The sequence below is a fragment of the Tamandua tetradactyla genome, chromosome 21, assembly GCF_023851605.1.
Source record: "Tamandua tetradactyla isolate mTamTet1 chromosome 21, mTamTet1.pri, whole genome shotgun sequence".
In the NCBI taxonomy this organism is placed as follows: domain Eukaryota; kingdom Metazoa; phylum Chordata; class Mammalia; order Pilosa; family Myrmecophagidae; genus Tamandua; species Tamandua tetradactyla.
The window spans coordinates 47,339-65,229 of record NC_135347.1 but is presented as its reverse complement, the minus strand read 5'-3'; the positions used below and the strand labels follow the sequence as shown (position 1 = coordinate 65,229).

The 17,891-nt window shown below is 37.8% G+C and overlaps 1 protein-coding gene across 7 annotated transcripts in view; it reads right to left on the bottom strand.

Moving 5' to 3' along the window:
* Positions 1-17,891, bottom strand: part of LOC143665409 (uncharacterized) — a 97,442-nt gene that overhangs the window by 32,251 nt on the left and 47,300 nt on the right. For 4 of the 7 annotated variants that reach the window (XR_013166943.1, XR_013166944.1, XM_077138731.1 and 1 more), the window contains 3 exons: positions 13,629-13,688; positions 5,371-5,448; positions 3,215-3,352 (listed from right to left, as the gene is read on the bottom strand). Coding sequence is in view for 5 of the 7 variants with exons in the window: in XM_077138731.1 (XP_076994846.1) it covers positions 3,215-3,352; positions 5,371-5,448; positions 13,629-13,644 (232 nt within the window). In the remaining 2 variants the exon portion in view is untranslated. Of the gene's footprint in view, positions 1-3,214; positions 3,353-5,370; positions 5,449-13,628; positions 13,689-16,331; positions 16,875-17,891 lie in introns of those variants that run through there. The other 3 variants (XM_077138727.1, XM_077138728.1, XM_077138729.1) reach the window with 3 other exon arrangements.

Genomic DNA, 17,891 nt, shown 5'->3' with positions numbered 1-17,891 from the left:
TCATAGAATTAAATCATGATCACATTGGCTGCATCCAAAGCTGATTGCATCTGTAATCAGACAAGATGAGGGTCTTCTGCAAAGAGTGATGTTTAGGGTGGGCCACAGTGGCTCAGTGGCAGAGCTCTCGCCTGCCATGTCAGAGACCCGGGTTTGACTCCTGGTGCCTGCCCATGTATTAAAAATATAATAAAAACATGCTAAAAAAAAAGAGTGATGTTTAATCTAATCACTGGAAAGCTTTTGAGGAGGATTCAGAACATACAGTCTCTCTTCCTACTTCAGTGGCAAGACTCTCCTGTGCAGTTCATTGAGACCCTTCATTGGAGTCATTAGCTTCACAGCCTGCGCTATGGATTTTGGACTCTGCATTCCTCAAAAGTTATGTGAGCCATTTTTATGCATTTTTTATCTATGGATATTTCCTGCTGATTCTGTTTCTCTAGAGAACCCTAGATAGTACAACTTGGTACCAAAGGTGGCGTGGTTCTTAAGAAACAGAATCTTAAAAATGGGTTTTTATGATTGATTTTCTAATCTGACTAGACTCAAAGGCACTAAGGACTCTGATTCCCCAAATCAGAATGACACTGCCAATCTATGGGGTGAGCTGGCAAAAGAGATAGTCAGAATATCAAAATTTAATTCTTCGAATGCTTTGCTTGTATGAAGCCAGGCTCTGGGGAATAATGTTTTTGATAGCTTTACAGAGTTTTGTGGAAATAGGAGGTATAGAGATGTTGGCTGGTTGTTAGATAACCTGTATGCATTAATGAGGAAAAGAGATGAGCTTAAGGCTTCAAATGAGGAGCTTATGTGCCATCTGACAGGTGCAAACGTTTCTATGTGTGTCCTGATGGAAAATCTCATTTCTTGTAATCATAGGCTTGAGATCTCTGAAAATCAGACTCAGAATCTTATTGCTAGAGTAGCAACTTTTCAATGTAAACTGAAATCTCAATCTTGCATGGTGTCTGCCATTAAACTGAGGGCATTGATTGGAAAGGAATGGGACCCTGAAAAATGGAATGTAGATTGATAATGATGTCAGTAGAGAAGTTGAAACCCAAGGTCATGTTCAGTCTTCTCTAGATAACCCTGTATAAGTCTTCCCTGAGGACATAACTGCCCCACCTCCAGGCTGCCCTGAGGAGTAGGCAATCCCTGAAGGGATTAGCCCTAGAGTGATTAATCATGTTTCACCAGATGAAAATGCAAATGAATGCCTTGAAGCAAATGACTTGGAAGATACTTCTAATTCCTTTCATGACCCACCCCCACCATCCCTCATTTCTTCCACACCTGTAACTAAACTAAGTCCCAACAGGCCCCAAAAGGTGAGGTATAATGCATCACCCATGAGGAGCTAAATCATACTCCAAAAGAATTGTGTGAGTTTTCCAATTTATGTAGACAGAAATCAGGGGAATATGGCAACAGATTTTAAGGGTGTGGGATAATAGTGGGAGAAATATAAAGCTAGATCAAGCTGAATTTATTGATATGGGTCCGCTAAGTAGAGATTCTGCATTCAATGTTGTAGCTTGAGTGGTTAGAAAAGGCATTAACAGTTTGTTCAAATCGTTGGCTGAAACATGAATCAAAATGTGGCTGACATTACCAGAGGTTGAAATGCCAGAACTGCCATGATATAATGTAGATGAGGGGATCCATATACTTAGACAGATTGGAATGTTACAGAGGATTTATCATAGAAAGTCTGCTCTACACCCCAGGAATGTCCAGAGAATACACCTTTTACCAGAACTGTGAGGAATAAATTTGTGAGGCTAGTGTAATCATCCTTGAAGAGCTCTGTGGTTTCACTTCTCGGTAGATCAGTTCCCACAGAACTGCTGTCACTGAGGTGGAATCCTTAAACATGATGGGGATGACCAGATTTTGAGTTAGGAGAAGTCAGGTGGCAGCACTTAATTGTCAAAGACAAAGTGGACGTGGCTATTACAATAGATAGCAAACTCAAAGTAGGAGTCAAGATAATCTGACTTGCAGAGATCTGTCGTGTTGGGTAGTAAATCATGTGGTACCTAGAAATACAATAGATGGGCAGTCTACTAAATTCTTTTCTGAGCTGTATAAACAAAAGAGTTCTAGGTCAAGTGAACAGAAGTCTAACTTGAATTACAAAAACACAGAGTCATGGCTCCTTAATCAATTTCCAGACTTGAGACAGTGTACAGACCCAGAGCCCCTTGAAAGACGGTCAGGGTCACGGTTAGGGTCAGGGTTAGGGTTAGGGTCAGGGTTAGGGTCAGGGTTAGGGTCAGGGTTAGGGTCAGGGTTAGGGTCAGGGTCAGAGTCAGGGTCAGGGTTAGGGTCAGGGTTAGGGTTAGGGTCAGGGTCAGGGTCAGGGTTAGGGTCAGGGTTAGGGTTAGGGTTAGGGTCAGGGTCAGGGTTAGGGTTAGGGTTAAAGGGTTAGGGTCAGGGTTAGGGTCAGGGTCAGGGTTAGGGTCAGGGTCAGGGTCAGGGTCAGGGTCAGGGTTAGGGTCAGGGTCAGGGTTAGGGTTAGGGTTTAGGGTTAGGGTCAGGGTCAGGGTCAGGGTTAGGGTTAGGGTTAGGGTTAGGGGTTAGGGGTTAGGGTTAGGGTCAGGGTCAGGGTCAGGGTCAGGGTCAGGGTTAGGGTCAGGGTTAGGGTCAGGGTTAGGGTCAGGGTCAGGGTCAGGGTCAGGGTCAGGGTTAGGGTTAGGGTCAGGGTCAGGGTCAGGGTCAGGGTCAGGGTCAGGGTCAGGGTCAGGGTCAGGGTTAGGGTCAGGGTTAGGGTCAGGGTTAGGGCAAGTGACTAGGTAAATTAAGGTTCCTCATGAAAAAAGATCTCATAATCACATTAAGCCCCTTCCTCTGTTTGAAAACTTCCAACCCTATGTCAAAACTTTTACTTCTCAAAACACTTTCAATCTGCATCTGGGTCATTGTAGAGTGTCGCTGTAGAATGGGGATGAAGAATTCAGACTTGCCACAAATTCCTTCTCTGGTAATGAGTTTCCATATTTATCTTGGATTTTAAATTAGGAGCCTCCCCCAAGGAGACAGAAAATCTTGCATAGATTGTTCAGAGATCCTGGACTAGTCCTTGAGATATGGGGCGATTTTTCCAGTTGCTAAGCACAGGACTCAGTTTCATCTCAAGGATGTCATTCTATTCTACCTTCCCTCCTGCTCCATCTTCAGTCCTGTCTGTCCCCTACCCCCTTACCAGTATGGATGGGATTGTCTTCAGGAGAGACACAGGAGTGGTATTCTGAATTTGGATCCTTCTCTGCCATCTGCCTGTTGTCTTGGAACAACCCTGAGGGTCCAGGCTCCGGACTTTCTTTTGTCAGGTCTGAGAATTCTTGGAAAGAGAAGGAAAACCACACAAATGTTATTTCTTGTATTCAGTAAACAGTCAAATTCTATCATGTACAACAGTGCCTATGGCCTTTGTCTTCATGATGATTATAGCTCAGTTCCTATTCAGCGTTCCAAAATCTAAGTATACAAAAACATGTATTGGAATGATGCATATTGTGGGGCTGGATTACAAATCAGCGGACTGTGTTGTTTTGTACAGTGTATAAGAGGCTCAACAATCTGCCTGGCATAGAATTAGGTGCATGTATTCTTTGTTACCTCTATTTCTGCTTACCTGAAGAATAAATTTGATGTATGCCCATAAATTAAATGCTTCTGTTTGTCAGTTGTCAATTTTTTCATGGAAATCTAAATGCTTCTTGGGGAAGTTACAACTTGCAGGATAAAAATCCACTGACTTTCCATTTCTTGTTCCCAGTTGCCTCCTCCCTCATGCTAAAGCTTCTGAACTCAGGGTTCTGCTGGATCTGGGAGTTGTAAGAACTGCTCATTCTGAGCTTGGGTAAGAGCCTCCAAGAAGATCTCTGATGTTGGCTCCAGTTTGCACCTCCCAATATTGGCCACATCTTGCCTCTCAGGTGCCCCCCTCCACTCCCTCTGGTACAGCTTCACTTGGCCGCATCAGTGACACCATTTTTCTCAGCATCCCTTAACCACATTGAGCCTGACTCAGTTTCTCACCTCTAACTGTCATAGTGATAACCTCTCTTAGGACCTTCCCCATTTATCAGTACATTTTAGTTTGTTGTTTTGCCCCAGGACAATTTATTTTTTGAATGCATGCTGCACTCCCATGGATTTCAATATATCATGAAAATCTCCAGTTAATTGTTCTTATTTCCCTTTCCCAGGGAACCGAATTCATAGGCTTCAGTAAGTGATTAGGTAAATTCATGTCCCTCATGAAATAAAATCTCACAAACACATTAAGCCCCTTCCTCTGTTTGAAAACTTCCAACTCTATGTCGAAACTTTTACTTCTTAAAACACATTCAATCTGCATCTGGGTCATTGTAGAGTGTCACTGTAGAATGGGGATGAAGACAATTTTCATGTTTGTGGTATTAGTTTTTACAGGAGAATATATCATGTTTAGTGAATAAAATCTGATGTGTGCATCATTTATGTCTGTCATGTTTCCTCAACAACTTTTTATAGGGAATATGGGGTTGAGATGGTCATTATATATGAAGGTTGTATGAGTGTGGTATGCTTGGGTGAATTTACATAATTTGTTGGAATAAACTTCATGTCTAAAATTTCTTGGTTGTTTTTCAAATGTTTCATTTTTTATTTGATAGTGCTTTAATTGTGTATCTTTTATATCTTTCATAGTTTTAGTTATATTGATCTACCTTCCCTATAATGTTGTTCAATTACATTATCTCCTTGGGAGTAAAAACTTGCTGTTTGTTATATTTGAAGACTCGGCCTTACAGTTATGTTTTGCAATTTTTGGTTGTGAGCTCATCTTCAGCAAAGTATCATATATAGAATACTCTTCACATAGTTGAATATCCACGTAGAGCATTTGCATATTTTCTACTGCTGGATATTACTAATCTATTATTAGCTACAGTTCTACTTTGCGTTAATTTTTCATTTTTAGATTTAATTGAAATATATCAGTTGTGGAGACTGTACCCATGAATTGCCCCACCTCTAAAGGATGTTATTTTTCCTAAAGTATATCCATGGAATTTTTCCCCATCACATGCACAAAAATTAAAAAGTTAAAAGCATTTTTGATGGGTTACTGTTGTTAGTCCAGAGAAAGAAACCTAGGCACTGACTGAAAGGAAAGGAGAAGCAAATTAAGAATAAGACCAAAGTACATATTTCTCTCAGTGCCTGAGCAGAGAGGCAGAGCTGGACACATCTACTCGGACTCCCAAAACCTTATCTAACTAGACTTTAGTTCTTCTGTTTCCTTACCACCACAAGAGGGCATGGGTAAAGAGGAGACACAGGAGAAGTATTCTGATACAGAGGATGTACCTTTTTCCTCACAGGCTGAGTTAATAGTCTTCAAAGGGGAGTCAGATTGTGAAGTATCTTTGCATGAGTTTGTGATCCCTAGAAATTCATAGAGATACACAGGGTTTAATCATTCATTCATTCATTCATCCATTTCACCATAAAATATTTGAAGTATATATCATGTTCTGAGTTCTGAGAGCAGACATTTTCCCCGACCTCATGAGAAATAAAGTCTGCATCATCTTAGAACCCCAATGTGCATGGACACATAAAATTTTGTGTTATCATTGGGTGTTAGGATTTGGATTATGTTGCATTACTGTTATATTCCTGATTGTGTCAGAATTTGTGAAAAAATGGAGCTATTGCTTTCTTCTATTTTGTCAAATTTTTCTTCTGGAATACTACTTTCAGGGAGCCTAGACTGTCTCACACTCCAGTCCTTGGTTCCCAGGACATAATTTTATATTCAGAAGAAACACAATTCCTAAGGGAATCACAGAACTTTGTTTAGGGGTAGGAGATTCTAGCTGCAACAGCTGCTTCCAGTTTAATTCCTTCTCACCATTCTTCTCCCAAAATTCCCTTCTGAAGAAAATATTTATTTTCCTCAACAGTATGTCTCTAGCTTGGGCAGAGAACTGGCTTATTTCAGTATTCTCTACTTTTATTTAGAGCCTGCCTCATAGCTTCTCATATCTACTCACATTCATTAAGATTTCTGGTATCCTTTGCCTTTCTCTACATTTTTCACTCTATAGTAACCTCACCATCCCATCTCCAAGAAATTTACAACCTCACATGAAACTACTGGTGTATTTACATTCTTGAAGAAATAAGACATTCTTTATATTGTTGAAGAAATAAAACAGTCCCTATTTCGAATGTCAATGCTCACTGCTCATTATTTAACTGTTCAAAATTATCAATTGTCCTTTGACACTCAAGTGTGGGTCTCATAAGTGTATTATGCCAAAAGTGGAGCAAAATTCTGCGTGGTGAGTACAGTGTACTGGATGTGTACAAGCTCATAACACTTTGGTTAAAACTGGGTTAGGATATAAATGATGATTGAGTTGATATTTGTGAGATAAATATGAGATGAGTTTGGTGTGAGTGCAGATGATATGGGCAATTTGTTTCCATGCTGTTTCTGCATATATTTACATGTGTATGTTGCCCATTTCATGATTATTGATTGGTTTGTATGTGTTTGATATGAAATTCTGTGCTTCAGCTACATAATGTAATTAGTATGAATATTTTTCAAGATTAGATAAATTAGTGTATTTGTGAGATGTAAGGAAATAATGAAAAGACATGAGGCTATGAAAATCAGGGTGTAGAGAATATGGAACTGTGAGAAGAGCTAAAGAAGAAGAGAGTATAAGATTAAGTGGACAGTAGTGTTTGATTGAATTAAGAAAATGAAAGGATGAAAAAAGTCTGATTTCTGAAGAATTAAGATAGAGTATGAATAATATTGCCTAGCTAAATCTTAGGCGTTCATCAACAAAATGTGTCTAAACAGCATATGACATGTAATATGATGTTCAGGAAATTATGACTGGTAATATCCCAGGCTATTACTACTAACCCAAATGCCCAGCTAAGGAGAAACAGTAAAGAAATTAATATACATTCATGCAATGAAATATAAACAGAATGAGAATGAATAAACAACAATTACATATAACATGGATGAATTTCACAAATGTAATGGTGAGTGAAAGGCAGACCCAAAGGATGTATTGTGCACTTCTATAGAGTTCAAAAATAGGGATAACTAATCTAGGGTTTTATAAGTAAGGGTAATCATTATTCTTTGGATGGTAGTGACAAAAATAGAGCAGAAGGAGGATTCTGAGATCTTAATAATGTCTCTTTATCTGGGCACAAATCAGTGCTTACTTTGTTAAAAATTATCCAATATGTATGCTTGTGATATCTGCACTTTTCTGTGTACTTTAATATAATTCACATCAAGATAAAAATTAAGGTAAATATATTTATATTTTAGAATGTAAGTTGTAAGAAGAAAATGGTGAATAAAAATATCCATTCAGGAATAGGTATTATTCATCTGTTCATCAAATATTATTTGAGTATCTGATATGTGCCTGATACTATTTTCTATGTGTTAAAGATAAATCAGTGGCAAAACTAAAAAAACAAAACAAACAACAACAAAAACAATATCCCCATGAAGTATGCTTTTACTGAATGGAAATATACAATAAACAAAACACATAATTAAATTATATAGTGGTTAAACAGTGCTAATCCTACTGAAGAAAAATAAAGCAAGAAAGGGGACCAGAGTACAGGTAACTTATTAAGATAGAATGATCAATTCAAGCCTCATAGAGAAGGTGACATGAGTAAAACCTGAAGTTGTTGAGAGAATTGGTGTTCTACAAGGTGGAGAAGGGATGTCTAGACAAAGTAAACATTAGGCATGCAGAAGCAATTGCATGGCATGTTTGAATAACAGCACTCAGCTGGTGCGAAGGAAGAAGAGTCATCCAAGGCTTACAGTAGAAGCATAGGGGATGAGTGTTGCTAATGGTACATAATGTAGAGGGCCTCAGTAGCCATCATGACAATTTTGACTTTCAGTCTATATGAACTTGGGCTCTACTGAAGAAAAAAGTGGCATGATATGTCTTACATTTGAAAAGCTTTACACTAACTTTCCTCTTGCCAATATGAGGAAGACTAGAGTCTATAGCAGGAGCCAAAGCAAGCAATGTTAGTAGATTCCACCACTAGTGTCATAGCAATATAGATGATGAAAAATGAAAAAGCTCAAAGAATTTGTTGAAAGATTGTGTGTGTGAACAAACATAAGAAGAATCCAAGATAATTCTAAAATTTCTAGTCTCAGCAATAAAAAGTATGGTGATGCTAATAAGTCTTCAGTGGAGAAGACTGTTGGAGGAGCAGTTGAGGGGGAAAGAAGCAGGAGTTTATATTATAAATGTTAAATTTGAGATGTTAATGTGAAGGTGTTAAATAGGCAGCTGTATTATAAAGCTTAGAGTTGAATATTGCAACTACACCTTTGGATTCTTCAGTATATGTGTAGCTTTGTGAAACATGAAATTAGATGAGGTTATAAGGAAGTGTGTAAGAAAGAAGATGTTTCTGGGTTGGCCCCAGGACAATAGAATATTTAGAGGCCACAGTGAAGAAGAGTGCCAAGAAATAATATTTTGGAAGAAATGACAATGATTAAGAGGAAAATCAAGGTGGTGTGGTTTTCAGGAAGCCAAGTGAATAAGACATATTTAAACCTGGTATTTCAAACAAGATAGAGATTGTGTTCTAGGATGGTGGATGAGCCAAAATTCTTGGTGAAAACTGGAAAAGTTGGAAAACAACAGCAAAACAACAAAAAATTGTTTGGAAAAAAACAAAAACAAAACAAGACAGGATTTTCAAGTTCAAGTTCTCAGAAAGAAACCAGAGTTGAGATCCCAACATATGTTCCAGGCTTTCACTTCTACAGTATTTTCTGATTCAAAAGTAAAGACAGGGAGACTCAACTCTATGTGGAACTGCATGTACCTCCTCCACAGTGAAACAACCATAACTGGAGGAATATATTTAAAACAATCATCATAGAGTCTCAGAAAATTATATGAGGACATAAAGAAAATAAATATTTATTCAAGAAAATTTATTAAATCTCAGTAAGAACAGTGAAAGTATGTGACCCTTCAGTATGTGACACCCGAGGATGAGCCTTGACCCACCCATTTCTTAGCATAATGGATGTTCCATTCCAGGTTGTGTTCTTAGCATCCAGTCAGGGACTACAGTATTTCCCTTGAAGAGGCTGACAGCATTTCTCATCCCTCCCATATCTATGATCCACTAGTTGAATTTCAAACAAGTACAGTAGAGATGTTTGGGGTCCCTTTACTCAACCCAACCCTGACATGTAGGGTAAACCCAGAATAAGAATACTTGGGCTTTGATTACTAATATCTGAGCTCACTCAAAGGGCAAAAGTTCCACACCGGGAGGAGCAAGCTGCAAAAAGCAGAGGTTACCATCCCCACAGACCAGTGGGTGAGAGATAGGACATAAAAAGACAGAATTCTGAAGTTCTCCCCAAAAGAACTCCCTTTTTTTGAAACATAGTGTAAGAAAGGTAAGCTGAAAGGCTTTCTTGAAAACAATAGATAATTTCATGGTAAAAATTAGGAGGTGGCTGGTAGCTCCATGAGAGCAATGAGCTAAAGTGTAAGGCAGCTAATTTACCAGAGGGAAGCAAATAAGGAGCTAAAAGGAGCCCTCCTGGAGTGAGAACAAACCTGAAACATTGGTCTCAAAAACTACCCCTGAAAATGGGCCCGAATTAAATTGGGCCAGACTGTGAAGCAAATATATGTCCTAGAAAATTGTCAGAAACAATGAAGTAATTAGCCAGAAATTACTGTAGTGCAACAGTTCAGTTTGATACTTAAGTTAAGGCAAGTCATTTAGCAGAGGTATCAGGGAGAACACAGTCAGAGCCCAGCTAAAACCACTGTCATGTCAGGTTGATTATGCCCTCTGGATAGGTATATCAAAGACTTCTCACTACAGCAGAAATAGACTTCACAGAAATTTCCAAGCCAAATCACTAAACAATCAAGAAAACAGCAACATTAAAATGTGCTTAGATGGAGAGGACAGATCAGTATCTTACTGATGCTATATATGTTCTAAAATGCCTACTTTTCAGGAAAAAAATTTGATATATACAAAGAAAGAAGAATGTGTGACCCATTTGCAGGAAAACAGAAGTAACAGAAACTGCTGGGAAATTGGACAAGTGTCAAGTTTAAGGGACAAAGTTTTGAAAGCAGTCATTATGAATATATTCAAGGATGATAGTAAACCATGCTTAAAGAAGTAAAGTAAGGTATGATGATGGTGTTTTATCAAATAGAGAATATCAATAATGATATAAAAATTTTAGACAAAAAGCAAATGGAAATCTTGGAGTATGGAAATCTTGGAGTTTAAATGTACAAATACAAAAACAAATGTAAATTCACTAGAGGGACTCAATCATATAATTAAATTGGTAGAAGAAAGAATCAGTGAACTTGTAGATTTAAAATATTGTGCTATCCAAAGAACAGTGAGAAATAAAGAATAAAGATAGTTGAACAAAGCTTCAGAGAACTGTAGCCTATTATTAAGCTCACCAATATATAGGTGATGGGAATCTAAGATGGAAACAAGGAAAAGAAACAGAAAAATATATATATTTGAAATGATGGTGAAAACGTCCCATATTTGAAAGAAAGCATTAATTTACATACACAGGTTATAGAACTGTGCATACAAGAAGCTCAATAAACTCTGAGTAGGACAAACAAAAAGAGATCCACACCTAGACATATCATAGTAAGAATACTGAAAAGCAAAGATAAAGATAAAATTTTAAAAGCAGCAAGAGAAAAATGACTATTCATGCACAGAGTGACAACTGACTTCTCATCAGCACTTTGAATATTTCATCCCACTGCATTGGATGAAATATTCAAAGTGCTGAGTGAAAAGAGGGACAAAAAACCCTCTCAACCAAGAATAGTATATCCAACAAAATCCATCTTACAAAAGATACTGGAAAAATAAGAGCAAACTAAATATAAAAGAAGCAGAGGGAAAGAAACAGTAAAACAGCACAGAGATTAATGAAATAGGGAATAGAAAATCAATGAAAACAGAAATGGATCTTTGAAAAGATCAACAAAATTGACAAACGTTCAGATAATCTGACCAAGAAAAAGAGAAATTTTAAATTACTAGAATTAAAAAAGACATTATTAACAACCTTATAGAAATAAGTATTATAAGCAAATGAGAAGCTGTACAGCAAATAAAATAAGGTACATGAAATGGATACAACTCAAGAAAGATACAATTACCAAAACTCAAATCAAGAAATATTGAAAAATCTGAATAAACCTATAACAAAATAAAGAGGTTGAGTTAGTAATCAAAAAGCTTCCAACAAAGAAAAGCCAAGCAGATACAGCTTCACTTCTGAATTCTACCATATCTTTAAATAAGAGTACCAATTCTTCACAAAATCTTCCAAAATTGGAAGAAAAATAAATACTTCCCTCCTCATTCTATGAGGTCATTATGACCTAACAAAACCAGAACAAGACAGCAGAAGAAATGAAAGCTACAGATGATATGTCTTCTAATTATGGGCTCAAATATTCTCAACAAAATACTAGAAACTTATTCCAGCAACATGTAAGAAGGCTAATACAACATGAACATGTGGGATTTACCCCAGGAATGTAAGTGAACATCTGAAAATCCATCAATGCAGCCCGCCATAGCAACAAGACTATGGACAAAAGCTACATAATTATTTAAATAGATGCAGAGAATGTTTGACAGAATCCGACACCTTTCCTGATAAAGCACCCAAAAACCTAGGACAAGAAGGGAACTTCTTCACACTGATAAAGGAAATCCATGAATTACTTACAGCTAATATCTTAATGGTAAAAAAAAACAAACCCAGAGATAAGGAACAAGATAAGGATGTCTACTCTTATCATTTCTATACAACCTGGTACTACAGCTTCTAACCAGAGCAATTGGATACTAAAGTGAAATAAAAGACATCCAGATTTGAAAGGAAAAAGTAAAAATAGAGGATGAGAGACTGAAAAACTGAACAAAGATTTTGGAAGATTCATGGAACAGGAAGAACAAAAACTATAGTTTAGGACTCAGATGAAAATGCAAATAAAACAAAACATTTCTTACAGTCCCTCAGAGAAATAAGTAGTAAAATATTCAGACAGAAAGAAAATGATAATATAAGGAAGCCCAGAAAAAACTCGGATGCAAGAAGACATGAAAATCAATGAAAACGTAGTATCTGAACAAATCTAAATTAAAAATAATTTTTAAAATTGTCATTCTCTATATATAAGATTACATTTGTATATAAGATTATACATGCATATATATGTACATACATATGTATAAGATTAAAATACACAACAGTAATAGCATAATTTCAAGAGGAGATCAAATGAAAGTACACCCTTATAATATCTTTTGTAGATGGGACAATGTAGAAGAGTGCATTTTCTTCTCTTTTTTTCTCATGTCTTACGTCCTAAAAATGCTTAGTGGTGAAAGATGTAACATGAATTTATTTTTAAGTTATTCTTAAATAGATAGAAAGACAAAATTTTAAAGTTCTGTATCTAGGTGAAAAATGAATGATATAGGCATATTTGCGGTATCATCCCTTTAAGTTTTCCACAGATTTTAAATTTTGCAAAATAGAAAATTGGAAAAAGAATATAAGAGAATAGAAACTGGAGATGCTGCTCATTGACTGCTCTTTTGAGGAGGTTGACTGTATAGGAAAGCAAAAATGGCAAAATAAGAATGTGACTGTATAATGTGACATTTAATAAGCATCTAGATACATGTGGAGGATTGTAAGGAAATGAGAGGAAAGGATATGGATTGCAGGGTGGGACTGTGCAGGGATGAGAGTAAGAACATTAGTTATGATGACATATGGATGTGATGAGGTGAAGATGCATTTTTTTAACATGGGACACTTTGGGATCCTAAGCCTGAACAGGTCTTACAATATCTCTCCCTCATTCCACCACGCCTGCTTCAGTTACATTAGAGTCCTATGCAAAGAGTTGCATTCTACTCTTGAAGGCAAAGATGGAGGAAATTGTTTCCTCTCTGGGAGCCTTGAACTGGGTGTATGTGTTTAGCACCTCATGTCCAGCTCTAGGGGATCCCTCCACCTCTGGCCTGTCCTAAGCCATCAGTACTTTCACTTCTTCCTGACAATATAATATTAATTCTCCTAGTTCATATCCATATTCTTCTCTTATGTTTCTCTGATGAAACTCTCATCCCCTTTGTCCCTTTCCTGCCATTTCCTCAAATAGAAACTTGGTCTCCACTGATCCCCTCTAGCTTTCTCCAGGCCTCTCAGGTGTTTATCCCTTGCAATATGTTGCTTCTATTGCTTATCTTCTGAGCATTTGCTGTAGAAGATAGAGAAGCATTTTTAGTTTCTTCCTGGACTGGGCAGTCTCTATCAGTTGATGACCTGAGCCACTCAGCTTAATTCTAAGCCATGCTTCGATCCTACATTCCCTTCTGCATCCTCTTTAGTAGGCTCTCCTTACCAGTACCAATGAATTTATGTTCAAATGAGATGCAAGACAAGTATTGAGAGGAGGAGGAAGTCCCCCGTGCTTTCCTACCTTGGGTTGTGGCCATCTCTTTGTGTTCACACTGCACAGCATATGTCACTTTCAACTTCTCTGGGAAATTAAAAAAAAAACAATTGAATAAGAGAGATGTTGTTCATGTGCATCTTTTCATCCATTAAACAATTGTCGAAAGTCTACTTTGTGTTACATACAGTTAATACCTATGGCTTTCATGTCAATGGATAGTGTAGTCCAGTTCCTATCACTGAAAGTTTTAAAAGTAGAATAATATTTGTTGTGTCAATATGTGTCACATATTGGTGGATTTGCACAATATGTCATCTTTGTAAATTGGATTGTCTCCTTTTTCCCTAGGTATACTACTAGATTAGTTTTTTTTTTATCAACCTCCCTTGTAGATAATTCTGACCATATGAATAAATTTTCTGCAATGTAAAATGTGTACAAATGACCTTTGCCATTTCCAGACATAGCCATAAAAGCCTCTTCCATGTCCCTCCATGCCTTTTCCTTTTCTAGCTGACTGGGATATTGATAACCCAGGTGGACTTTGAAAGCCGCACGTCAGTGATCACAGGTCTCCATTAGCTTGGGACCTCATGGAGGAGAATTGCCCTATTAACATAGACATATACCCTAAATTTTTATGTAAGCAAGAAATACGTTTGTGTAATGGTTACTATACTAATTTAACTAGTATAGGAAGTGTTGCAATGTGTTTTGAGAAGCAAAGAATTGTACTGGTAATTGTAAGTGGCCAATTATGTTAGACATTAATGCTTAACATTCCTTGACTGATCTGTGTGCTATATGTGGTTATGTGTGAAGAGGTGTATGGGCTTTGTATGTCTCAAAGTGAACACTCAATACACTCAGTGAGAACTCTGGATATGCATTAACTTTATTGAAGTTATGCCAGGTATGAACCATGATGTCCCATACAACTCATACTAGGATTATATCTCTCTTCATACCACCACCTCTTCTTTGCCCCTTGCCCTGTGCAGCATAGTTTGGTAAGAAGGAGAAAATAATTGCAAACTGTTTTCTCCATCAACCTTTTCTAAAAATTTGGACCCATGAAATGAAGAAGCTCCACTCTCCAGACTTCTTCCAGGGCCCAGTCTTAATATGCAAAACAGGCAAACTTTGTTGGAAATCTCAGGGTCTCTTCAAGAGTATGAGCCAACATTTATAATTCAGGGCTGGCTCTATTCTCTCTCCACCCACCACTAAGCAATGGTCCTCCATCTTAAGGTTACTTGTTTACTCTTAACTTCCTTAGAAACCAGGACTAAATCTTTCCCATGTTTTAGGAAAGGGTCTGACTCTGATCCTCAATTCAACCATTAAATTTTAACTGCGGTTTAACAATGTTTTCTGTATGTGTACTGTTTCCTGTTTATGTCTATATTGAAAGAAGAAATTAAGATTTAAGGATAATTTTAATTACTGAATCATGTTCCTTTTAATTTTTTCATGGGCAGGCACCGGGAATCAAACACAGGGTCTCTGGCATGGCAGGCAGGAACCCTGCCTGCTGAGCCACCATGGCCTGCCTCATATGCCTTTTTGCTTTCTGGGGTATTGGAGTAGACAGAGGAGAATACCTGAAATTCCCTAAACTCTAATTCAGCTTCCCTGATATCTGAAATGATTGTAAAAGCCCTTATCTTGTGCCTTTGTGACTAAGAGCTGTTACTCCTTTTATCTGGTCATTTGCTTACATGGCAAAGGTCCTAATGATCATGAAGCATTTGAAGTCACCATCAACTAGCCTTCACCCCAGATATTTGTAAATCATGTCTGCTAAACTCTACTGTTGAAAGGTCCTTTGACTCCCTTCCTTTGGGCTTATACACTTACTACTGAAGGATAGCTGTCTCCTCTCTTTTCTACTCATGTTCTCCTATGGAAATGACAATGATAACACTGTCTCTTTTCCTGCTTTGAACTTGCTCTTTGAAATGTCCTCATCTCACCTTGCTAAAATCCTAAAACCCTGACCCTCCTAAACTTGGGGAGAGAGATTTTAGGCTGCTAGGCCATCTACTCTCCTACTATGTGCCTAGTAATAAACTCTGTCTTTGAAACCCTAGCATCTCAGGAATTGGTTATTGAGCACTTCGGGCAAAAGAATCCAAGGCCTTTGCCCAGTAACAACATTTCACATAGAAGCCCCACAGTTAAATATTCAAATATAGGACAATTTTTACTCTTTAGTAAATGAATCCTTTATTAGTTTATATTCTCATCCCTGCATAACCAGGTTTTCAGGGTCTTAACTTTACTTCTTAAAAAATTATTCCCTCAGTTCAATGAGCCACACTTTCTTCTTCTTTAAAAGGAGAAAACATTAGAAAACTTCTAATTAGGGCAGCATAATTTACTTACCTAATGCCCTATAGGCAGAAATAAAATCAAGGGACATGGGTTTTGTGAGGAAAAAAGCCTTTGATTAATCAACCATTGGGTCTATGACAAAATAACCTGGGCAGACTTCAGAAGGCTAGCACAAGCCCTAAGCCACAGAGAGAGGAGCAGGTTTGTATCATCCTTCTCTTTATTCTCAGGCCTTCTAGACCTTCAGGATGACCAGCATCTGCTTCTCTGTCTTTCTTACTCTTCACCCACCTCTTCACCTCACCCTCTACTACTAGGATTCCTTTCTCCATCCCTCCTTAGATGCAGTTCCTTGTGATACTATAACCAGAGAATATGTTTCCAACATACTTTGTGATGCCTTAACAGTTTCTTGGGAGTCTGTGCTTTCCAGATGTTTCCTTTTTTGTTTCCTTTTCATGGTTCAGCTCTTTGGAACAGACTCGAATCGGGTCCTTTCCTCTCCGAAATTCTGTTCTTCTTAACTCTCAAAGAATCAGCTAATGTTAGCTCAGTATCAAATTTGTGTACTCAAGAGCAACAAGTCACTTGAGCAACTGCTGCCTCACCAGATCACTGGTCTGGCCAATGCTCAGTCACCCACAGGGCTTTATGATGCAAATGATCACCAGTAAGGCAAGATTCTGTGACATCAATGCATTTCAGTGACTCAGTTGGGACTCAGAGGGAGACAGGCTGACCGCATCCCAGAGCTGCGGTGGTTCCTTTTACCAGTGGAGACTATCATTAACTTGACTTTTTATATCTTCCATTTTCTAATTGAAATTAGAAGATAAGTAACTAGACTTAAAGGAAATTCTTTCCTCTATCCAAGGTATCTTCCCAGTGATGTGACAGTATCTAACAGACTCCACCTAACTCACAGAAAATAGTCAGTATTATACCTTATTATTACCATTTAAGTCATGTATAAATAAAAGTTTAACATAAAAGTGTGTTGGTGTATAAGCATAGACTTGAAAATAGCTCATAATTTCATAAGACTCGAACATTTATTGAATTCCCACTGCTATCAGGAACAGTCCCATGCACTTCACATGTAGACACCATGTCTTTGGTCATTCTTCTCTTTGTATTTTCCCAGAGAAGCAGCATTTTAGTGAAGAGGAAAGCTCCTGGCTTCACATCTCCTGTTCCTCATCAGGCATTCTGTTCTTGTCAAAACTGAAAGATCTCTTTCTGTGACCCCTTTCCAGTCTTCAGACCACATCAGCTATGAAGAGCTAGGCCCAATCTAAAGTTTGAATTCTGAGGTCAACTCCAATCTACCAGTGAATGGGCCTTTTCTTTTAGGGGCAATATTGGTATACTTTCAACCTTAGCATTATTGGAACCTGGCCATGACCAGGAATCTCTCAATCTCTTTTACCCCTAATATGTACTGTCACTAGATCTTTCCCCCACCTACCAATGAGCTCAGCCTCTTAAAAGTCATTCTTTTCCTTCTATAGCCTTCCATATTTATTGTTACAGTCCCCATTCCATTGGGTTTAGAAGCTCAAATAAATCAACAGTTTGATTCCTAAGGAAATAACATCTCTCTAAGAACTCATGGCCCTCTCCTTGTACAAAATATTTACAAACTCTATAAACAAATTTCCCCCTTCATTACTCATCCAAAACATTAATTATATTTGGTACAATGTTTGATATAGGGAGTACAGGAAAGTGAAGTATGTGTCAGTGGTTGGATTGTGTGAGTGTGCATGTGTATTCTCTGTTGTAAAATTGGGAGTAACGTGCATTATGTTTGTGGTAAGTGTTAATACTGGATGTACAGAGGTTGTAGGTGTGAGAAGTGTTTGTTTTTGTGAGGATTGCTTAAGTGTTATGTCTCTCTGTGTCTCCAGATGTTGTCTCTGTTCCCACAAAACCTGGACTCAGGTGTTA